General features: G+C 45.2%; 1 protein-coding gene across 19 annotated transcripts in view; it reads left to right on the forward strand.

The window, feature by feature from the left end:
* rims2a (regulating synaptic membrane exocytosis 2a) overlaps window positions 1-24,849 on the forward strand; it is a 227,380-nt gene that overhangs the window by 91,469 nt on the left and 111,062 nt on the right. For 11 of the 19 annotated variants that reach the window (XM_038976295.1, XM_038976293.1, XM_038976291.1 and 8 more), the window contains 2 exons: window positions 4,470-4,474; window positions 21,897-22,845. In XM_038976295.1, the coding sequence (XP_038832223.1) occupies window positions 4,470-4,474; window positions 21,897-22,845 (954 nt within the window). The remainder of the gene's footprint in view (window positions 1-4,469; window positions 4,475-21,896; window positions 22,846-24,849) is intronic. The other 8 variants (XM_038976296.1, XM_038976305.1, XM_038976308.1 and 5 more) reach the window with 1 other exon arrangement.

The raw sequence follows: 24,849 nt of genomic DNA on the forward strand, positions 1-24,849 counted from the left end.
ATGGTCAATTAGAGGTGTGTGTGTGTGTGTGTGTTTGTATGGTGTGTGTGTGTGTGTGTGTTTGTATGGTGTGTGCGTTTGTGTGTTTGTATGGTTTGTGTGTTTGTATGGTGTGTGCGTTTGTGTGTTTGTATTGTGTGTGTGTGTTGTGCAGGCTGTGGTGAATGTGGTGTTATGGGACATCCTGTCTTCTCTGTTCCATCCAGAATGTTCTGAACGTTGACAGCTGTCCCTGTTTGTGTGAGAGGTCTGTATAGGTTTACAATTACAATGTTATTGAATGTCACATTAGATCAATCCATGCCATCCTGTTGAGAGACAGTCTCAGGTCTCCCTCTGGTTTGCAAATGTTAACACTGCATGTATGTGTCCCAAATTGCACCCTATTCCCTATACAGTGCACTGCTTTCCCTAGGTAGTGAATTGTGGTGTCATTTGGGACACAGCCCAGATGTTGTTGAGGGAGAGACAGACAGTGCAGGTCAGGGGTTTACTGGGGGCTGGGTGTGGGAGATGGGCTGGTTGGCACAACACTCCTTTTTAAAGACCAGCTCATTCAGTAAGAGTACTGCTGTTTCCTCCCTCTGTGTGTCCTCACTCACCCAGCTTAACAGGCCCACAGAGGAGTTACTGGAAATCAGTGTCCCATGCAGAGTCCCATACTCCTGCACCTGTCCACCACCCTCCCTCACTCCACTACCACAGAAAGGCACAGCTAAAACAGGTCATTGGAAGAGGCTACGTCATTATGGTGGCGCAGCTTCAGAAAAACTCTTTGATCCATTTGGTGATGCACACTAATAATGGTAGATAGATAGAGATTATCCCTGTCTCTCTGTCTCTATCTGTCTCTCTGTCTCTCTCTCTGTATCTCTCTCTGTCTGTCTCTCTGTCTCTCTGTCTCTCTGTGTCTCTCTCTTTGTCTGTCTCTCTCTCTCTGTCTCTCTATCTCTCTGTCTCTCTATCTCTCTTTCTCTCTCGTATTTGATGCCCTGAAATCCCTTTGGGGAGGGAGAAAACATACATAGGAGGCGTCCCAAATGGCACCCTGTTCCCTATATAGAACACAACATTTGGGCCCTGGTCAAAAGTAGTCCACTACATAGGGGATAAGGGTGCCGTTTGGGACACAGACATAATTTGTTCAGTTTCAGGAGGATCATTGTGGTCAGAGCGCAACTCTGTTGAATGGGATTATAGGTCAGTCTGATCTACAGGGTATGCTGCCTGCCTGCCTGGGTTTCATTGGGTGATAACCGACTGGCAGCCAGTAATCAGCTGAGGAGAGGAGCTAACATCCAGTACTGTAATCCTCTCCTGGAGAGGACGCCATTGCTCGACCTCCAGGCAAACACACATACGCGCACACACACACACCAGGGTATTAAACCAGGACTCTCCGGCCTCCACAGTTCCCATCCCAGCAGCCTTTGCAGCAGCAGCAGCAGGTCGTGCTGTAAGTTGTGCCCATCTCCCCTGTCCGGCAGTGTGGCCAGGACGGTAGCAGTGGGCAGAGAGAGAGGACACAGCAGGCAGACTGGACAGGGAGAATGAAAGGGAGCCATTCTGGATGGATGTCATTTTGGATCATTTGCATGATGGCGTTTTGAGGGGTCACAAGTCTCCGTTTTTGTTGCTGCCAAATTTTACATCTTGGAGTCTTGGATTGTACTGTAGTTAGGCCACTGGGGATTGGCTGGGTGAGTGTTAGCCGTGTAGTAACACCACTAAGGATTGTCTGGGTGAGTGTTAGAAGGTAGTAACACCACTAAGGAATGTCTGGGTGAGTGTTAGACTTGTAGTAACACCACTAAGGAATGTCTGGGTGAGTGTTAGAAGGTAGTAACACCACTAAGGTGTGTCTGGGTGAGTGTTAGACTTGTAGTAACACCACTAAGGAATGTCTGGGTGAGTGTTAGACTTGTACCACTAAGGAATGTCTGGGTGAGTGTTAGACTTGTAGTAACACCACTAAGGTGTGTCTGGGTGAGTGTTAGACTTGTAGTAACACCACTAAGGAATGTCTGGGTGAGTGTTAGACTTGTAGTAACACCACTAAGGAATGTCTGGGTGAGTGTTAGAAGGTAGTAACACCACTAAGGAATGTCTGGGTGAGTGTTAGACTTGTAGTAATACCACTAAGGAATGTCTGGGTGAGTGTTAGACTTGTAGTAACACCACTAAGGATTGTCTGGGTGAGTGTTAGAAGGTAGTAACATCACTAAGGAATGTCTGGGTGAGTGTTAGACTTGTACCACTAAGGAATGTCTGGGTGAGTGTTAGACTTGTAGTAACACCACTAAGGTGTGTCTGGGTGAGTGTTAGACTTGTAGTAACACCACTAAGGAATGTCTGGGTGAGTGTTAGAAGGTAGTAACACCACTAAGGAATGTCTGGGTGAGTGTTAGACTTGTAGTAACACCACTAAGGAATGTCTGGGTGAGTGTTAGACTTGTACCACTAAGGAATGTCTGGGTGAGTGTTAGACTTGTAGTAACACCACTAAGGAATGTCTGGCTGAGTGTTAGACTTGTAGTAACACCACTAAGGTGTGTCTGGGTGAGTGTTAGACTTGTAGTAACACCACTAAGGTGTGTCTGGGTGAGTGTTAGACTTGTAGTAACACCACTAAAGAATGTCTGGGTGAGTGTTAGACTTGTAGTAACACCACTAAGGAATGTCTGGGTGAGTGTTAGACTTGTAGTAACACCACTAAGGTGTGTTTGGGTGAGTGTTAGACTTGTAGTAACACCACTAAGGAATGTCTGGGTGAGTGTTAGACTTGTAGTAACACCACTAAGGAATGTCTGGGTGAGTGTTAGACTTGTAGTAACACCACTAAGGTGTGTTTGGGTGAGTGTTAGACTTGTAGTAACACCACTAAGGTGTGTCTGGGTGAGTGTTAGACTTGTAGTAACACCACTAAGGAATGTCTGGGTGAGTGTTAGACTTGTAGTAACACCACTAAGGTGTGTCTGGGTGAGTGTTAGACTTGTAGTAACACCACTAAGGTGTGTTTGGGTGAGTGTTAGACTTGTAGTAACACTACTAAGGAATGTCTGGGTGAGTGTTAGACTTGTAGTAACACCACTAAGGAATGTCTGGGTGAGTGTTAGACTTGTAGTAACACCACTAAGGTGTGTTTGGGTGAGTGTTAGACTTGTAGTAACACCACTAAGGTGTGTTTGGGTGAGTGTTAGACTTGTAGTAACACCACTAAGGAATGTCTGGGTGAGTGTTAGACTTGTAGTAACACCACTAAGGTGTGTTTGGGTGAGTGTTAGACTTGTAGTAACACCACTAAGGAATGTCTGGGTGAGTGTTAGACTTGTAGTAACACCACTAAGGTGTGTTTGGGTGAGTGTTAGACTTGTAGTAACACCACTAAGGAATGTCTGGGTGAGTGTTAGAAGGTAGTAACACCACTAAGGAATGTCTGGGTGAGTGTTAGACTTGTAGTAACACCACTAAGGTGTGTTTGGGTGAGTGTTAGACTTGTAGTAACACCACTAAGGAATGTCTGGGTGAGTGTTAGACTTGTAGTAACACCACTAAGGAATGTCTGGGTGAGTGTTAGACTTGTAGTAACACCACTAAGGTGTGTCTGGGTGAGTGTTAGACTTGTAGTAACACCACTAAGGAATGTCTGGGTGAGTGTTAGAAGGTAGTAACACCACTAAGGTGTGTCTGGGTGAGTGTTAGACTTGTAGTAACACCACTAAGGAATGTCTGGGTGAGTGTTAGACTTGTAGTAACACCACTAAGGTGTGTCTGGGTGAGTGTTAGACTTGTAGTAACACCACTAAGGAATGTCTGGGTGAGTGTTAGACTTGTAGTAACACCACTAAGGAATGTCTGGGTGAGTGTTAGACTTGTAGTAACACCACTAAGGAATGTCTGGGTGAGTGTTAGAAGGTAGTAACACCACTAAGGAATGTCTGGGTGAGTGTTAGACTTGTAGTAACACCACTAAGGTGTGTCTGGGTGAGTGTTAGACTTGTAGTAACACCACTAAGGAATGTCTGGGTGAGTGTTAGAAGGTAGTAACACCACTAAGGAATGTCTGGGTGAGTGTTAGACTTGTAGTAACACCACTAAGGTGTGTTTGGGTGAGTGTTAGACTTGTAGTAACACCACTAAGGTGTGTTTGGGTGAGTGTTAGACTTGTAGTAACACCACTAAGGAATGTCTGGGTGAGTGTTAGAAGGTAGTAACACCACTAAGGAATGTCTGGGTGAGTGTTAGACTTGTAGTAACACCACTAAGGTGTGTCTGGGTGAGTGTTAGACTTGTAGTAACACCACTAAGGTGTGTCTGGGTGAGTGTTAGACTTGTAGTAACACCACTAAGGAATGTCTGGGTGAGTGTTAGACTTGTAGTAACACCAGTAAGGATTGGCTGGCTGGGTGTTAGCCTTGGGGGCCTCCAGAGAGGCGGCAGGCGGGCGGCTGACTCAGTCTTGGAACTAGTCGCTGTGACAATGCATGGGCTCTAAATGGACTCTGAGTAGTTTCTCCTTTCTATCTCTTTCCAGAGTGATTGTCTGTCTCTGATTCCTCTTTGTTGAGACATGAACACTCAGCCTGTCTTTTCACTTATCTCATTTCAATAAAGACTGTTCCCTCCCTCTGACCATATATGGTCGTCATTAGGCGGACCAAATTTGCTGTAAGATGGAGAGCTGTAGCTACGCAGCGCTAGTCATTTGTTTTCATTGACTTCTCATTGCCCCATGGGGGGCAGGCTCGCGTTTTAGCCGTGATTGCTATTCACTCTCTTATTTAACATGTTTCAGCACTACCACAGCCTGATCCTGCTGCTGGTGCTGGTGGTGGTGCGTCACACAGTCGGAACCGGAGTGCAAAGACCACGCATAGCCCCTCTCCATCTTGCTCAGTCTCACTATAGTGGGGAAATAACACAAGGACGTTCCTGAGAAGGGCAGAGGGTTGAAAACAAACAGCAAAGCGGCTCAGGTCTGAAACGGAGTTGTTTTGGATGTTTTGGGCTGAAAACTAAAAGTAAGAGACCATTGTCATGTGTTTGCGTGGAGCAGCGAGGAAGCGTTTTGAGATGAGCTGCATCCCTGGGTCTGACAGTAGAATACAGTAAGGTTTTTATCATCTATTGTTGCATATCAGTCCTCAATGCTACTAGCCTCAACTAGGACTGTTGGACACCTTTTCTTATTATCTTGTCGAACCAAACTTTACTGTGGATATTTTATTTTCACATAGTCCTTTCTAAACACTATGATGGATGTGTAACCAGTATGGCTGGTAGTTGCCAGGGACCTCACGATACGATATTATCATGATACTTAGGTGCTGATACAATATGTATTGCTATTACCACTATTTTATATGCATTGCGATTCGATACTGTGATATTGTTGCGATTTGATGTTCCAAATATATTGCTCAATATACAAGAGAGATACATAATAAAAACAAGTTTTGTACAAGCTAATACAGCCAACTAGCGCTAGGTAACACTACCTAGCAACAAAAAATATTTATATTTATTTTTGTACAAATCGATACTTTTAATTTTGTCCAAAATAATACTGCCATATGTTTTTTCCCCATCACGAGTAACCAGGCCAGCCCAGTACAGCTCCTCTTGGCTGGCTACAGCAGAGAGAAAAGGGTATTGGTGAGATGTTCTCTAGTACAGTTGACATGATTATTATTATCCCTGCACTAATAGCAGTATGAACATAGAATTCTGTCTGCTCTGGCATAACGTAGGGGGTTTAAACCTCCAAACCCCTCATAGTTATTGAGGAAGGGAATTGTGTGTGTGTGTGTGTCTCTGTGTGTGCGTGTCTCTTTGTGTGCATGCCGGTGTTGGTGCGTGTCAGTATGTGTCTGTGTGCCTATGTATGTATGTGATTGTGAGTGTGAAACCAGCAGTAACCATGAAGGGTACATCAGTCACTGAAAGCTTTCTCATTGACTTTCTCTTATTGATCTTTCCTGTTGTGGCATTCCTTTGGTTTTTAATGGAATATCAGCATAGCCCTGGGAAACAGTGAAAAAGGTATGCCTTCTCGAATTCTAATCGAAGAACACCTTATGAATCTTTGGTGAAACTAAACTATATCGCCCTTGTTATGCTATATCCTTGTTGTAAAGATCAATGCTTTATTGCTATTGTCCACTTCAGGGCAGATCAGGATAGTTTGTAGCATTGTGTAAATGTGAAAAGACATTACAAAAACAAACACAGGACAGAGATGGTAACATACAATATGTTGTTCATGTAAACAGAGCAGCATGTACAGCACTCCCAGCTTTGACCTTGTACTCCCATCTTTGAAGTTGTACTCCCATCTTTGACGTTTAAAAAAGGTTCTACACAGTATCTTATGAGTGGTTTCTGGGTTGATCAGGTCGGGAGAACGATGAGAGAGAGAGATGGGATTATAGCTCTGCGAACAGCACACACACACACACCTCCTCTCTCCTCTCCCCTCCTCTCACTGTAAATCAGTCAGAGGCTGTGTTTTGCAGATGCTCCCAATAATGTATGTTTGATAATCCCGTTTTTATGATAACCTGCATCAAACGTTAATGATTTGTCACCACAGAGGGCATCCCTCTGGAGCCCCAGAAAACACTTAATCATCATCATCATCATCATCACACACACACACACACACACACACACACACACACACACACACACACACACACACACACACACACACACACACACACACACACACACACACACACACACACACACACACACACACACACACACAACCTATATACCAGTCACATGCATCACCATGTTAAAGAGCACCACATTTAAATCAAATCAACTTTTATTGATCACGTACACATATTTAGCAGATGTTATTGCGGGTGTAGTGAAATGCTTGTGTTCCTTGCTCTAACAGTGCAGTAGTATCTAACAATACACACAAATCTAAAAGTAAAAGAATGGAATTAAGAAATATATAAATATTAGATTGAGCAATGTCGGAGTGGCATTGACTAAAATACAGTAGAATAGAATACTGTATATACAGTTGAAGTTGGATGTTTACCTTAGCCAAATACATTTAAACTCAGTTTTTCACAATTCCTGACATTTAATCCTAGTAATAATTCCCTGTCTTAGGTCAGTTAGGATCACCACTTTATTTTAACTTCTCACGAGTCACCATCCCGGATCCGGGAGCACCCTCATCAGTAAAAAAGCTGAGTAGCATAGCCTAGCATAGCGCCACAAGTAAATACTAGCATCTAAATATCATGAAATCACAAGTCCAAGACACCAGATGAAAGATACACATCTTGTGAATCCAGCCATCATTTCCGATTTTTAAAATGTTTTACAGGGAAAACACAATATGTATTTCTATTAGCTAACCACGATAGCAAAAGACCCAACCGCATATTTTCACCATTTTTTTACTGCATAGGTAGCTATCACAAATTCGACCAAATAAAGATATAAATAGTCACTAACCAAGAAACAACTTCATCAGATGACAGTCTGATAACATATTTATTGTATAGCATATGTTTTGTTCGAAAAATGTGCATATTTCAGGTATAAATCATAGTTTTACATTGCAGCCACCATCACAAATCTAACCAAAGCAGCTAGAATAACTACAGAGACCAACGTGAAATATCTAAATACTCATCATAAAACATTTATGAAAAATACATGGTGTACAGCAAATGAAAGACAAACATCTTGTGAATCCAGACAATATTTCAGATTTTTTAAGTGTTTTACAGCGAAAACACAATATAGCATTATATTAGCTTACTACAATAGCCTACCACACAACCGCATTCATTCAAAGCACGTTAGCGATAGCGAATAAACCAGCAAAAGATATAAATTTTTTCACTAACCTTCTCAAACTTCATCAGATGACAGTCCTATAACATCATATTACACAATACATATATGGTTTGTTCGAAAATGTGCATATTTAGCGGTACAATTCGTGGTTGAACAATGTGAATACTAGCCAAACAGCACAAAATAATCCGGATATATTTCTGACACTCACATCATCTAATCAAATAACTAATCATATACTTTACTAAAAAATACAGGTTGGGCAGCAAATGAAAGATACACTAGTTCTTAATGCAACTGCTGTGTTAGATTTTTAAAAAGAACCTTATTACGACATACAGCTTACGTTATAGCGAGACAGCGCCCGAAATCTGGGCGGAATATAGTCTAAACATTTTCGACAGAAATACGAAATAATATCATAAATGGTTCCTACTATTTGATGAGCTTCCATCAGAATCTTGTACAAGGTGTCCTTTTCCAGAATAATCGTTGTTTGGTTGTAGAATGTCGTCTTCATCTGTCGATTTAGCTAACAAAGATGGCCATGCGGCACGGAAGTGTCCAACTCACAATAACGCATAACAAAGGAAATACCGCAATATACTGATATAAACTGATATAACTCGGTTTAAAATAACTACCTTATGATGTTTTTAACACATATATCATATAAAATCAGAGCCGGATATATCTAACTTCTAAAACGAAAGCTTTTCTGAACGCAATGCAGAGGTACCTCTTGCGTCAAGCAAAACGGTGAAAAGACCAGACCCTCCGTTCCAAGACGTCTTGTTCGGCCTCAGATCTAGCTAGACACCCCATTCCAACTCTCACTGCCTACTGACATCTAGTGGAAGGCGTATGCAGTGCATGTAGACCCATAGATTCCATGCAAATGAATAAACTGACCCTGGAACAGAGCCCTCGATTTCAGATTTCTCACTTGCTGACAGGAAGTTTGCTGCAAAATGAGTTCTGTTTTACTCACAGATATAATTCAAACGGTTTTAGAAACTAGAGAGTGTTTTCTATCCAATAGTAATAATAATATGCATATTGTACGAGCAAGAATTGAGTAAGGCAGTTTAATTTGGGAACGATATTTTACAAAGTGAAAACAGCGCCCCCCCTATTGAGAAAAGGTTTTAAGAATGTGAAATGTCAGGATAATAGTAGAGAGAATGATTTATTTCAGCTTTTATTTCTTTCATCACATTCCCAGTGGGTCAGACATACACTCAATTAGTATTTGGTAGCATTGCCTTTAAATTGTTTAACTTGGGTCAAACGTTTCAGGTAGCCTTCCACAAGCTTCCCACAATAAGTTGGGTGAATTTTGGCCCATTCCTCCTGACAGAGCTGGTGTACCGGAGTCAGGTTAGTAGGCCTCCTTGCTCGCACACACTTTTTCAGTTCTGCCTACAAATTTTCTACAGGATTGAGGTCAGGGCTTTGTGATGGCCACTCCTACCTTGACTTTGTTGTCCTTAAGCCATTTTGCCACAACTTTGGAAGTATGCTTGGGGTCATTGTCCATTTGGAAGACACATTTGCGACCAAGCTTTAACTTCCTGACTGATGTCTTGAGATGTTGCTTCAATATATCCAGATAATTTTCCTCCCTCATGATGCCATCTATTTTGTGAAGTGCATCAGTCCCTCCTGCAGCAAAGCACCCCACAACATGATGCTGCCACCCCCGTGCTTCACGGTTGGGATGGTGTTCTTCGGTTTGTAAGCCACCCCCTTTTTCCTCCAAACATAACAATGGTCATTATGGCCAAACAGTTTTATTTTAGTTTCGTCAGACCAGAGGACATTTCTCCAAAAAGTACGATCTTTGCCCTCATGTGCAGTTGCAAACTGTAGTCTGGCTTTTTTATTGCGGTTTTGGAGCAGTGGCATCTTCCTTGCTGAGAGGCCTTTCATGTTATGTCGATATAGGACTTGTTTTACTGTGGATATAGATACTTTTGTACCTGTTTCCTCCAGCATCTTCACAAGGTCCTTTGCTGTTGTTCTGGGATTGATTTGCACTTTTTGCACCAAAGTACATTCATCTTTAGGAGACAGAACGCGTCTTCTTCCTGAGCAGTATGACGGCTGTGTGGTCCCCTGGTGTTTATACTTGCATACTATTGTTTGTACAGATGAACGTGGTACCTTCAGGCGTTTGGAAATTGCTCCCAAGGATGAACCAGACTTGTGGAGGTCTACAATTGTTTTTCCTTTTGATTTTTCCCATGATGTCAAGCAAAGAGGCACTGAGTTTGAAGGTAGGCCTTGAAATACATCCACAGGTACACCTCCAATTCACTCAAATGATTTTCTGGAATTTTCCACGTTTTTTAAAGGCACAGTCAACTTAGTGTATGTAAACTTCTGACCCACTGGAATTGTGATACAATTAATTATAAGTGAAATAATCTGTCTGTAAACAATTGTTGGAAAAATGATTTGTGTCATGCACAAAGTAGATGTCCTAACCGACTTGCCAAAACTATAGTTTGTAAAAATACATTTGTGGAGTGGTTTGAAAACTAATTTTAATGACTACAACCTAAGTGTATGTAGACTTCAACTGTACATATGAGATGAGTAAAGCAGTATGTAAACATTATTGAAGTGGCTATGTTTATAGGGCAGCAGCTTCTAAGGTGCAGGGTTGCGTGACCGGGGGGAAGCCGGCTAGTGATGGCTATTTAACAGTCTGATGGCCTTGAGATAGAAACTGTTTTTCAGTCTCTCGGTCCCAGCTTTGATGCACCTGTACCGACATCACCTTCTGGATGATAGCGGGGTGAACAGGCTTTGGCTCGGGTGGTTGATGTCCTTGATGATCTTTTAGGCCTTCCTGTGACATCAGGTGTTGTAGGTGTCCTGGAGGGCTGGTAGTTTGCCCCAGGTGATTCGTTGTGCAGACCGCACCACCCTCTTGAGAGCCCTGCGGTTGCATGTGGTGCAGTTGCCGTACCAGGCGGTGATACAGCCCTTCAGGATGCTCTCAATTGTGCATCTGTAGAAGGTTGTGAGGGTTTTAGGGGCAAAGACACATTTCTTCAGCCTCCTGAGGATGAAGAGGCGCTGTCTTCACCACGTTGTCTGTGTGGGTGGACCATTTCAGATCCTCAGTGATGTGGACGCTAAGGAACTTGAAGCTTTCCACCTCTCCTCTGCGGTTCCGTTGATGTGGATAGGGGCGTGCTCCCTCCCTCTGCTGTTTCCTGAAGTCCACGATCAACTCCATTGTTTTGTTGACGTTGAGTGAGAGGTTATTTTCCTGGCACCACTCTCCCAGGCCCCTCACCTCCTCCCTGTAGGCTGTCTCGTCATTGTTGTTAATCAGGCCTACTACTGTTGTGTCGTCTGCAAACTTGATGATTGAGTTGGAGGCGTGCGTGGCCACGCAGTCACGGTGAACAGGGAGTACAGGAAGGGACTGAGCACGCACCCTTGTGGGGCCCCTGTGTTGAGGATCAGCGAAGTGGAGGTGTTGTTTCCTACCTTCACCACCTGGGGGTAGTCCGTCGTCAAGTCCAGGACCCAGTTGCACAGGGCGGGGTTCAGACCCAGGGCCCCGAGCTTAATGATGAGCTTGGAGGGTACTATGGTGTTGAATGCTGAGCTATAGTCAATGAACAGCATTCTTACATAGGTATTCTTCTTGTCCAGATGGGATAGGGCGGTGCGATGGCGATTGCATCATCTGTGGATCTATTGGGGCGGTAAGCAAATTGAAGTGGGTCTAGGGTGTCAGGTAAGGTAGAGGTGATATGATCCTTAACTGGCCTCGAAAAAGCACTTCATGACGACAGAAGTAAATGCTACGGGGCGATAGTCATTTAGTTAATTTTCCTTTGCTTTCTTGGGTACAGGAACAATGGTGGACATCTTGAAGCAAGTGGGGACAGCAGACTGGGATAGGGATTGTTTGAATATGTCAGTAAACACTCCAGCCAGCTGGTCTGCGCATGCTCTGAGGACGAGGCTAGGGATTCCGTCTGGGCCGGAATGTTAACCCCCGGCAGCCTTGCGAGGGTTAACACGCTTAAATGTCTTACCCACGTCGGCCACGGAGAAGGAGAGCCCACAGTCCTTGGTAGCGGGCCACACAGGTGGCACTGTTTTATCCTCAAAGCGGGTGAAGAAGGTGTTAAGCTTGTCCGGAAGCAAGACGTCGATGTCCGCGACGTGGCTGGTTTTCCCTTTGTAGTCCGTGATTGTCTGTTGTCCCTGCCACATATGTATTGTGTCTGAGCCTTTGAATTGCAACTCCCCTTTGTCTCTGTACTGACGTTTTACCTGTTTGATTGCCTTATGGAGGGAATAACTACACTGTTTGTATTCTTACCATGGTTAAATGCAGTGGTTTGCACTTTCATTTTTGCACGAATGCTGCCATCTATCCACGGTTTCTGATTTGGGTAGGTTTTAATAGTCACAGTGGGTACAACATCTCCTATACACTGACTGATGAACTCAGTCACCATATCCGTGTATTCATCGATGTTATTGTCAGAGGCTACCCGGAACAAGCAGAAATTTGCATCCTGTAGCTCTAACTCCAAAAAGTTTTGGGACAATGTAAAGTCCATGGAGAACAAGAGCACCTCCTCCCAGCTGCCCACTGCACTGAGGCTAGGTAACACGGTCACCACCGATAAATCCATGATAATCGAAAATTTCAATAAGCATTTCTCAATGGCTGGCCATGCCTTCCTCCTGGCTACTCCAACCCCGGCCAACAGCTCCGCCCCCCCCCCCCCCCCCCCCCCCCCCCGCAACTACTCGCCCAAGCCTCCCCAGCTTCTCCTTCACCCAAATCCAGATAGCAGATGTTCTGAAAGAGCTGCAAAACCTGGACCCGTACAAATCAGCTGGGCTAGACAATCTGGACCCTCTCTTTCTAAAACTATCCGCCGCCATTGTTGCATCCCCTATTACCAGCCTGTTTAACCTCTCTTTCGTATAGTCCGAGATCCCTAAAGATTGGAAGGCTGCCGCGGTCATCCCCCTCTTCAAAGGGGGTGACACCCTAGACCCAAACTGTTACAGACCTATATCCATCCTGTCCTGCCTATCTAAAGTCTTCGAAAGCCAAGTTAATAAACAGATCACTGACCATTTCGAATCCCACCGTACCTTCTCTGCTGTGCAATCCGGTTTCTGAACCGGTCACGGGTGCACCTCAGCCACGCTCAAGGTACTGAACGACATCATAACCGCCATCGATAAGAGACAGTACTGTGCAGCCGTCTTCATCGACCTGGCCAAGGCTTTCGAATCTGTCAATCACCGTATTCTTATCGGCAGACTCAATAGCCTTGGTTTTTCTAATGACTGCCTCGCCTGGTTCACCAACTACTTTGCAGACAGAGTTCAGTGTGTCAAATCGGAGGGCCTGTTGTCCGGACCTCTGGCAGTCTCTATGGGTGTACCACAGGGTTCAATTCTCGGGCCGACTCTTTTCTCTGTATATATCAATGATGTCGCTCTTGCTGCGGGCGATTCCCTGATCCACCTCTACGCAGACGACACTATTCGGTATACTTCTGGCCCTTACTTGGACACTGTGCTAACTAACCTCCAAACGAGCTTCAATGCCATACAACACTCATTCCGTGGCCTCCAACTGCCTTTAAATGCTAATAAAACCAAATGCATGCTTTTCAACCGTTCGCTGCCCGCACCCGCCCGCCCGACTAGCATCACCACCCTGGACTCTTCCGACCTAGAATATGTGGACAACTATAAATACGTAGGTGTCTGGTTAGACTGTAAACTCTCCTTCCAGACTCATATTAAACATCTCCAATCCAAAATTAAATCTAGAATCGGCTTTCTATTTCGCAACAAAGACTCCTTCACTCTCGCCGCCAAACTTACCCTCGTAAAAGTGACTATCCTACCAATCCTCGACTTCGACCATGTCATCTACAAAATAGCTTCCAATACTCTACTCAGCAAATTGGATGCAGTCTATCACAGTGCCATCCGTTTTGTCACCAAATCACCTTATAGCACCCACCACTGCGACCTGCATGCTCTAGTCGGCTGGCCCTCGCTACATATTCGTTGCCAGACCCACTGGCTCCAGGTCATCTATAAGTCTATGCTAGGTAAAGCTCCGCCTTATCTCAGTTCACTGGTCACGATAACAACACCCACCCGTAGCACACGTTCCAGCAGGTATATCTCACTAATCATCCCCAAAGCCAACACCTCATTGGGCGCCTTTCCTTCCAGTTCTCTGCTGCCAGTGACTGGAACAAATTGCAAAAATCGCGGAAGTTTGAGACTTTTATTTCCCTCACCAACTTTAAACATCAGCTATCTGAGCAGCTAACCGATCGCTGCAGCTGTACATAGTCCATCTGTAAATAGCCCACCCAATCTACCTACCTCATCCCCATATTGTTTTTATTTACTTTTCTGCCCTTTTGCACACCAGTATCTCTACTTGCACATCATCATCTGCTCATTTATCACTCCAGTGTTAATCTGCTAAATTGTAATTATTCGCTCCTATTGCCTACCTCCTCATGCCTTTTGCACACACTGTATATAGACTTTCTTTTTTTCTATTGTGTCATTGACTTGTTTATTGTGTTATTGGCTTGTTTATTGTTTATTCCATGTGTAACTCTGTGTTGTTGTCTGTGTCACACTGCTTTTCTTTATCTTGGCCAGGTCGCAGTTGTAAATGAGAACTTGTTCTCAACTAGACTACCTGGTTAAATAAAGGTGAAATAACATTTAAAAAAAACATATCCCAGTCCGCGTGATCAAAACAATCTTAAAGCATGGATTCCAATTGGTCAGACCAGCGTTGAATAGACCTTAGCATGGGTACTTCCTGATTGAGTTTCTGCCTGTAGGAAGGGAGGAGCAAAATGGAGTCGTGATCAGATTTGCCGAAGGGAGGGTGGGGGAGGGCCTTGTAGGCATTTGGAAAAGTTGAGTAGCAGTGGTCCAGTGTTTTTCCAGAGCGAGTACTGCAGTAAATGTATTGGAAGAACTTTGGTAGCGTTTTCTTCAAATTTGCTTTGTTAAAATCCCCAGCTACAATAAATGCGTCCTCAGGATATGTGGTTTCCAGTTTGCATAAAGTCCAGTGTAGTTCTTTGAGGGCTGTCGTGGTATCGGCTTGAGGGGGAATATACACGACTGTGACTATAACCAAAGAGTATTCTCTTGGAAGGTATTACGGTCGGCATTTGACTGTGAGGTATTCTAGGTCAGGTGAACAAAAGGACTTGAGTTCCTGTATGTTGTTACAATCATGAAACATACACCCCCGTCTTTCTTCTTCCCGGAGAGTTCTTTATTCCTGTCTGTGCAATGTACTGAGAACCCAGCTGGCTGTATGGACAGGGACAGTATATCCCGAGAGAGACATGTTTCCGTGAAACAGAGTATGTTACAATCCCTGATATCTCTCTGGAATGAGATCCTCGTACTGAGCGAGTAATATACTCAGAAGCGGTGGATGGTGTGCACTCTAGAAGTCCACTCCGAATACCTCTTTTCCGCCGGCGGTGTTTTGGAGCAGCCTCTGGAATAAGTTAAATTGCCCTGGGGGGTACAAACACTGGTCATAATGGTGGTGAATTTCCGCCACTCTGATATCCAGAAGTTATTTCCGGCAGTATGTAATAATACCCCAAAAATCTGGGCTAATAATGTAAGAAATAACACACAAAAAAACAAAATACTGCAAAGTTGCTTAGGAGCTAGAAGCAGAGCTGCCATATCTGTCGGCGCCATCTTAACATGTTATCCTCTGAACAATCAATCTAATGTTCTATCTAAACCATTCTATCTAGACCATTTTAGAACATCTGTAGACCTATCTTAGTACAGAACACACAGAACAAAACAGGACAGGGAAAAAAAGCCTTGTTCTCACAGCCAGGCACTGGTCATGATTCTAAGACCACACTCAACAAGCTGTATAAAGCAAACAAGAAAATGCTCATCCAGATGCGGTGCTCCTAGTGGCCAGGGACTTTAATGCAGGGAAAATGAAATCTGTTATACCTCATTTCTACCAGCATGTCACATGTGCAACAAGAGGGAAAAAAACTCTAGACCACCTTTACTCCACACACACAGACACACACAAAGCTCCCCCTCACCCTCCATTTGGAAAATCTGACCATAATTCTATCCTCCTGATTCCTGCTTACAAGCAAAAACTAATGCAGGAAGTACCAGTGACTCGCTCAATACGGAAGTGGTCAGATGACACAGATGCTAAGCTACAGGACTGTTTTGCTAGCACAGTATACCATATCAGTCGCCTTCATCAATATGTGCGTCATCAATATGTGCGTCGATAACGTTGTCCCCACAGTGACCGTACGTATATACCTCAACCGGAAGCAACATCCGCACTGAGCTAAAGGGTAGATCTGCCGCTTTCAATGAGCGGGACTCTAACCTGGACGCTTATAAGAAATCCCGCTATGCCCTCCGATTAACCATCAAACAGGCAAAGCGTAAAAGCGCAAAGTATTTTGGACTACAAAGGGTAACCCAGCCGCACACTGCCCAGTGACACAAGCGTAACCATGACATGTACTCCAAGCATGCAATGACCAACTTTCAATTGTCTTCACTGACATTTTCAACCTGTCCCTGGCCGAGTCTGTAATACCTACATGTTTCAAGCAGACCACCATAGTCCCTGTGCCCAAGAACACCAAGGTAACCTGCCTAAATGACTACCGACCCGTAGCACTCACATCTGTAGCCATGAAATGCTTTGAAAGGCTGGTCATGGCTCAAATCAACACCATCATCACAGAAACCCTAGACCCACCCCAATTTTCATACCGCCCCAACAGATCCACAGATGACGCAATCTCTATTGCACTCAACACTGCCCTTTCCCACCTGGACGAAAGGAACACCTACGTGAGAATGCACAACTATATTGAATATAGCTCAGCGTTCAACACCATATTGCCCTCAAAGCTCATCAATAAGCTAAATACCCTGGGACTAAATACCTCCCTCTGCAACTGGATCCTGGACTTCCTGACAGGCAGTCCCCAGGTGGTGAGGGTAGGCATCAACACATCTGCCATGCTGATCCTCAACACCTCAGTGGTGCGTGCTTAGTCCCGTCCTATACTCCCTGTTCACCCACGACTGCATGGCCAAGCACAACTCCAACACCATCATTAAGTTTGCAGACGACACAACGGTGGTAGGCCTGATCACCGACAGCGATGAGACAGCCTATACGGAGGAGGTCAGAGACCTAGAATTGTGGTGCCAGGACAACAACCTCTCCCTCAACATGATCAAGACAAGGGAGATGATCGTGGACTACAGGAAAAGGACTGCCGAGCACGCCCCCATTCCCATCGACAGGGCTGTAGTGGAGCAGGTTGAGAGCTTCAAGTTCCTTGGTGTCCACATCACCAACAAACTATCATGGTCCAAACACACCAAGACAGTCGTGAAGAGTGCACGACAACACCTATTCCCCCTCAAGAGACTGAAAAGATTTAGCATGGGTCCTCAGATCCTCAAAAGTTCTACAGCTGCACCATCGAGAGCATCCTGACTGGTTGCATCACCACCTGGTATGGCAACTGCTCGGCTACCGACCGCAAGGCGCTACAGAGGGTAGTGCGTACGACTCAGTACATCACTCCGGCCAAGCTTCGTGCCATCTAGGACCTCTATACCAGGCAATGTCAGAGGAAGGCCCCAAACATTGCCGAAGACTCCAGCCACTCTAGTCATAGTGTTCTCTCTGCTCTGCACGGCAAGCGGTACCGGAGCACCAAGTCTAGGTCCAAAAGGCTTCTGAACAGCTTCTACCCCCAAGCCATAAGACTCCTGAACAGCTAATCAAATGGCTACCCAGTCTATTTGCATTGATCCCCCCTCTTCTTTTTAACGCTAATGCTACTCGCTGTTTATTATCTATTATCTATGCATAGTCACTTTACCCCTACCTACATGTACATATTACCTCAATTACCTCGACTAACCTGTACCCCCGCACTTTGACTCTGTACGTGACAAATAAATAAATAAATCAAATTTGATTTGATTGATTTGATTCACTGGCTGTCCCAGGCTCAGCCCAGCAGCAGATTAGGCTCCTTATGCAGTGTGAATGCAGTTCAATGCCATGCCGTTACTTACATCACTACGCTACGCAGTTCAGATTTCAGACGGTAGGCTGAGAGGCTGGTGGATGAATCATTGTCTGCTTCTGAATGACGTCACTATCCCATCCTCCTAGCTCCTATACTGCACTGGCAGCTTGGGTTTTGGACAATGCTCTTTGACTGCACAATGCTCACTGCCACTGTATCATACCGGCTATTCTACGAGAGTGTTGAACTCCCCTCTCTCCCCATGTCTGTCTGTCTGTCTGTCTGTCTGTCTGTCTGTCTGTCTGTCTGTCTGTCTGTCTGTCTGTCTGTCTGTCTGTCTGTCTGTCTGTCTGTATGTATGTATGTTTGTATGTATGTATTTCTGTCTGTCTGTATGTCTGTCCCTCCGTCCGTCCCTAAGTCTGCCCCTCAGTCAGTCCCTCAGTCCGTCCCTCAGTCGGTCCGTCCGTCCGTCGGACAGCAGTTTGAATAGGAGTTTGAATACAAACGAAAGCTCATGGGACTGTGTCATATGGGATCTGGGAGCAGCAGCAGAGTAGTAGTAGTAGCAGTAGTAGTAGTAGTAGTAGTAGTAGTAGTAGCAGTAGCAGTAGTAGTAGTAGTAGCAGCAGTAGTAGTAGTAGTAGTAGTAGTAGTAGTAGTAGCAGTAGTAGTAGCAGCAGCAGCAGAGTAGTAGTAGTAGTAGTAGCAGTAGTAGTAGCAGCAGCAGAGTAGTAGTAGTAGCAGTAGTAGTAGCAGCAGCAGAGTAGTAGTAGTAGCAGTAGTAGTAGTAGTAGTAGTAGTAGTAGCAGTAGTAGTAGCAGTAGCAGTAGTAGTAGTAGTAGTAGCAGCAGTAGTAGTAGTAACAGTAGTAGTAGTAGTAGTAGTAGTAGTAGTAGTAGCTGCTATTGACTCTGGTCTGTTTGGACACAAAGGGCATCCAGGGCTAAACAGGACAACACATTATGGGATATTTGTGTCAAGTAGAGTCAGGACTTGTCAGAGGGGGGGTATGGTAGTGTGTGTGTGTGTGTAAAATTTCACAACAGAAGCAGTCCTGAGGGGGCATTGGCCAGGGGCCCTTAGGCCATACTAATAACTCTTACTGAAGCATTTCCTAGTGTAATCAGTACACCCCCCCCATCCCCCATGATACACACTCTCTCACTCTCACACACCTCCTTCATCACCATGCCTGTCTTACAGAGACATGCTGACAATGCAATACCCCCCCCCCCCCCCCCCCCACACACACACATACAGTACACCCTGCGCGATCCATCCAGTCACTCAGCCAGTCTACTGTACTCTGCCATATCATCATTCCTGCCGCCACCTCACCTTGGTTTTCTCAATGAAGCAGCGGTGTGTTATTGTCTGGAAGACTTATACATAATGCATCAGACTGTAGAGTTCAGTACAGTACATGACTGGGTCAAAAACATGACCATGAATGAACCTGCTGTTGGAAATGTATTGGCAGGTTGTAACATACTAAATTAAGACAACTCAGAAAGCATTTGTGTCCTAACATGTCATTACTTTCTTTCTTTCCAGAGGTAAAAAGTAGAAAAGAGGTATGATTTGTGAATAGTGTAGTTTGGACAAAAGGAATGCATTAACATACAGGGCTGTTCACAGCCAGGGCTCCTACTTCCCCCGTTCCCCCTTCAGTGACTGCTGGATATACTGTAGTGTCCCAAATGGCACCCTAATCCCTTTATCGTACGCTATTTCTGAACAGGGCCCATAGAGCTCTGGTCAAAAGTAGTGCACTATAAAGGGAATGAGGTGCCTGTCACGCCCTGACCTTAGTTATCTTTGTTTTCTTTATTATTTTGGTTAGGTCAGGGTGTGACGAGGGTGGTATGTGTGTTTTTGTCTGGTCTAGGGTTTTTGTATGTCTAGGTTGTGTGTGTAGTCTAGGCATACGTAGGTCTATGGTGGCCTGAATTGGTTCCCAATCAGAGGCAGCTGTTTATCGTTGTCTCTGATTGGGGATCCTATTTAGGTTGCCATTTTCCAGTTTAGTTTGGGGGTGATTATTTTCTGTTTTTTGTTTCGTATCTGTACCAGACAGAACTGTTTCAGTTATTCTTTTTGTCATTTTTGTGTTTAGTGTTCGGTAGTTATTAAATTAAATATGAACACGCACCACGCTGCACTTTGGTTCTCATCTTCTTCTCTTGAATGCCGTGACAGTGCCATTTGAGATGTAGACACTGTCTTTGGGATATTATGGAGGAGTAAATCATATATCACAAATCCTGAACCAGTTATGACATATTACATTTGGTCCAAATAACATAGTGACAAAAACAAAATGGTGGCTGCTGCTCTATATTTACTGTCAATAGATAAACTTAATGTCTGGTCGGAAAATATTCTTGGAAAAGTGCAGTACCAGTGTGAGTACAGTTCAGTTGTGAATACAGTAGTTGAGACTTAAAAAGTGTTTCATATGATCCTGCTCTCCCGTCCTGGCTTCACAGTATTCTAGCTCAGTGCAGCGACTACAGAAGGCTAGTTCTGTCTGTCTATGTGACTCTACTGGCTGTGTGTGGAGCAGAGCAGTGGTTTTCCATGGGGATGGAGGGGACAGATATAATTAGGGAAGAAGTCTCTCCTCTTCTCCTCCATTACCCCTCTCCTCCTTTCCTTCTCTCCTCCTCTCTTTCTCTCCTCCCCTCTTCTCCTTTCTTCTTCTCCTCCTCTCCTACTCGTCTTCTCAAAGTCAAAATGAGATTGTTAATAATCCCCTTTTCCCAGCATGCTCCTAATTTAGGCACATTATTACTGGCTAAGCTACACACACCACAGACACCTCCCTCCCAAACGCCTGACCCCTCCCTCTCCCTCTCCAGACAGCAGACAGCACATCCCAATGCTGGGGAACAGTGTAATTTATCATAGCACAGACTCTCTCTTTGACTTTCTTTCTCTTTCTTTCTCTCTCTCTCTCTCTCTCTCTCTCTCTCTCTCTCTCTCTCTCTCTCTCTCTTTCTCGCACACACACACACACACACACACACACACACACACACACACACACACACACACACACACACACACACACACACACACACACACACATGGTTTTTATTTGGAAACACGAACGGGCCATACTCAAGCAACGTCTGCCATTAATCATGTGCCATCTAGCTGTTTGAAATGAATTGCAATAATCAGCATTTATCCGCTTTACATCAACACAGTAATCAGATGGAATGAAGATGAAGATGAAAGATGACCTATAGTATCCACATAGTAACCAAGAGGAAATGGAACCATATTATAGATCAATAGATAATAGTGTACCGGTAGAATATCATGTTGAATGTATTTGTACAGACTTTGACTCCTTACAGAAACAACATCAGTTGTGATGGTGAAACTATTTCCTGTTTTGAGACTTTTAAAAGCTGCTTGGTTTCTGAAAAGCGCCTTGCCTTTTCAGGGATATCTTGTCTTTGGGTCTGGCTGCCATCTTAGTGCTCCTAGATATATTTTTAGTGAAGAGAGTCAAAGAAGTGCAGGAGTCTTCTTCCCAAACCCCCAGCTCCAGCCCTGTTATGTGACAGCTAGCTAGGTCTTTCATCAGCAGTCTATGAGGCCCACGCAGTGTGGAGCACACACACACACACACACACACACACACACACACACACACACACACACACACACACACACACACACACTCTCTCTCTCTCTCTCTCTCTCTCTCTCTCTCTCTCTCTCTCTCTCTCTCTCTCTCTCTCTCTCTCTCTCTCTCTCTCTCTCTCTCTCTCTCTCTCTCTCTCTCTCTCTCTCTCTCTCTCTCTCTCTCTCTCTCTCTCTCTCTCTCTCTCTCTCTATATATATATATTCTAATATTCTACAGCCTTTTAAAACCCTCTTCTGACTCAGAGAATTTTCCTTCCTACTTGACCCGCTCACTAACAGTCTTTTTCTTTGACGGACAGGAAACGAAGCCCATCAGCATCCAGGGATCCAAACCAAAGATACGACCAAAGGGAGGAGCGGGGTCAGTATGCCCCGGGGGACGGCACCATGCCCAGATCACCGTCCGACTACGGGGATGGGGACACTCGGCGTGGGGCCCCACGGAGGTACCAAGACGCTGAGGCAGCGCGGGGGGAGTACCGTGGTGGGCGTGGCCGCTGGCGCTCCCAGGAGGACTACCCTCTGGACCAGGACGGGCCCTACCCTCTAGACGGGCAGCCCAGTGAGTACGAGCTGCAGCGCCAGCGCCAGGAGGAGTACCAGACACGCTACCGCTCCGACCCCAACCTGGCCCGTTACCCCGTCAAGCCCCAGCCCTACGAGGAGCAGATGAGGATGCATGCTGAGGTGGGCCGGGCCAGGCACGAGAGGCGCCACAGTGATGTGTCTCTAGCCTACACGGAGCAGGACGAGCCCCAGGGACCTATCCGCCTGTCCAGACAGCACCTGACCGAGCGCCGGCCGCCCATGGTGGGCCAACGCTCCTACTCCATGGACAGAAACTCCCCCACCCCTGGAGGCCACCACCGGACCTCCAACCACAGCCCCCCCACCCCACACCGCAGCCCCGTGCTGGGGGACAGGTCAGGGGACATGAGGCGGGGGCCAGGGGAGCCAATAGGGTTCAGGAGTCATGATTATCTGGACCCCAGCTCTGCAGTCAGGAAGACCAAGAGGGAGAAGATGGACACCATGTTGAGGAACGACTCTCTGAGCTCTGACCAGTCCGAGTCCATCAGGCCGCCGCCACCAAAGCCCCACAAAACCAAAAAGGGGGGTAAGATGCGGCAGGTGTCCCTGAGCAGCTCGGAGGAGGAACTGGCCACCACACCGGAGTACACCAGCTGTGAGGACGTGGAGATAGAGAGTGAGTCTGTCAGTGAGAAAGGTAGGAACACTCTTCCTCCTGCGCTCTCTCGTTCTACTCTCATACTGTACACTAGGGGGCAATCTGAATAGGCAACCTATTCCCCATAGTGCACTACTTTATAGGGCTCTCTCTTTTACTAGGGGAAATCTGAAAAGGCAACCTATTCCCTATATAGTATTGCTCTATATAGGGAATATACTTTTGGCTCTGGCCAAAAGTCGTGCACTATATAGGGAATAGAGTGCCATTTGGGAAGCACCGAGTTATGTCAGGGATAGTCAAATCACCTTTGCATTATTCATTGGGAAGTGTATTCAGTGTCACTGTCAGCTCATGTTGAACATGTTGACTAATTACCACTGTTCCATATTCAGTGAGTTAGTGGTACGACAGTAGTCTGCTAGCTCCATATGTTCAGTACAGAGGACTGAGTGCCATTGATGAGTAATGAGCACCATACCATCCCAACTCTCTTCTCAGTCGCCCTTAATTATATGAAGGAAACTACAACGTTTATCCATGAAAACAATACCAGATGTTCTGAATATGTTCAGTATTGTCAGGCTTGACTATTTGATTTTGGTTTTAGAGAGCGCAGTCAGTGTATGTGAATACATGTGTTTTAATGTAGGCCTCGTGGTCTCATTCATAATAATATGATATGTAGATGATGATAGGAATTTGATCTTAATGAGCCGTCGCTTAAAAACGAACCTTTTATTTCCTCACAGTCTATGGTCTGTCTGTGTCTTTGTTACGTGATCTGTTCTGTTTTGTGTGTGTGTGTCAAGTCTATTCTACACTGAACAGCAACTGCGTGGAGGGAGCTTATTATGTCGACAGGGCTTGGCCAGATGTGTGTAAATGTCTATGCAAGAGTGTGTGTGTGTGTTGGGCTGCTGCTCTAGATACCTTATCCTGTCTCTGTCCTGCTGTAGCACACATTGCAGGGCCTGGCTACCACTTCTGTTTCACACATTCAATCTGTTGTAATGGACTCTATATTATATAACACCGCTAGAGGGAGAGATCGAGAGATCGAGAGGGGGAGAGAGAGAGAGAAAGAAAAATATGGGGAGAGGAGAGGAGGGGCAAGGGAGGAGGGAGAGAGAGAGCCAGGAGAGAGCGAGGAGAGGAGAGGAGAGAGAGAGCGCGGGGAGAGAGTGGAGGAAGAGAGAGAGAGAGAGAAGGAAGGTAATGATATATGTAATTGTAGTCTGATACTGTACTTTTATAGTGTCACAGGCACGCATGCACGCATGCACACTCACATACACACAAACACACACACAAACACACACACTTGTTTCACACACATACACACAAACACACAAACACACACATACACAAACTGTCCCAAAGTGTGTGTGTGCGTGCGTGTGTGCTTGCGTTTGTGTGTTTGTGCGTATTGGGGGGCTCACTCCAATAGGATCAGGGTCAGGGGTGATGTGCTGTTCCAGTCATTCAGCCTATAGGGAGTCAGTCAGTCTGTCTGTGTCTGTGGGTTAGTCTGTGATGCTGCTTTTGAACGGCCTCTGGCTGAACAATGTCATCAGTCGTACATATTAATTAATGAAGGTATGGCAAATGCAATTAAAAGTGGTAGAATAATTAGGGTTTCTCCCTGTAGGATTCTAGCCTCGCAAGCCGCGTGATCTTGCACGCTAACATGAATGGTTCCTTGCACTGATAAACTCACGAGATCAGGCGACTTGTGAAGCCAGTAGGATTCCCCCTGCACAACTCAACTAAACTACGTTGGATCAGCCAGGGAGGACAGGATGGGATTGGAGTAGACAGTGGAGTCGAGTCGTGAGCTGGGCTGGGCAGAGTGGAAGTTTGAAGATCAAATGTTTTTTGAATGGCTTACTTCTAGATTCTAGCCTCTAGTCCCTAACTCCTAGTCCTTATTGTTGTGTATTTACTATGGATTAAGTGATATATGACATGCTATTTTATCAAATCAATTCTCTGTAATTAATATTACCTGATTAAACTAATCATGTAAATAGTTTCATATTT

This window comes from Salvelinus namaycush, chromosome 37 (genome assembly GCF_016432855.1).
Source record: "Salvelinus namaycush isolate Seneca chromosome 37, SaNama_1.0, whole genome shotgun sequence".
NCBI lineage: Eukaryota > Metazoa > Chordata > Actinopteri > Salmoniformes > Salmonidae > Salvelinus > Salvelinus namaycush.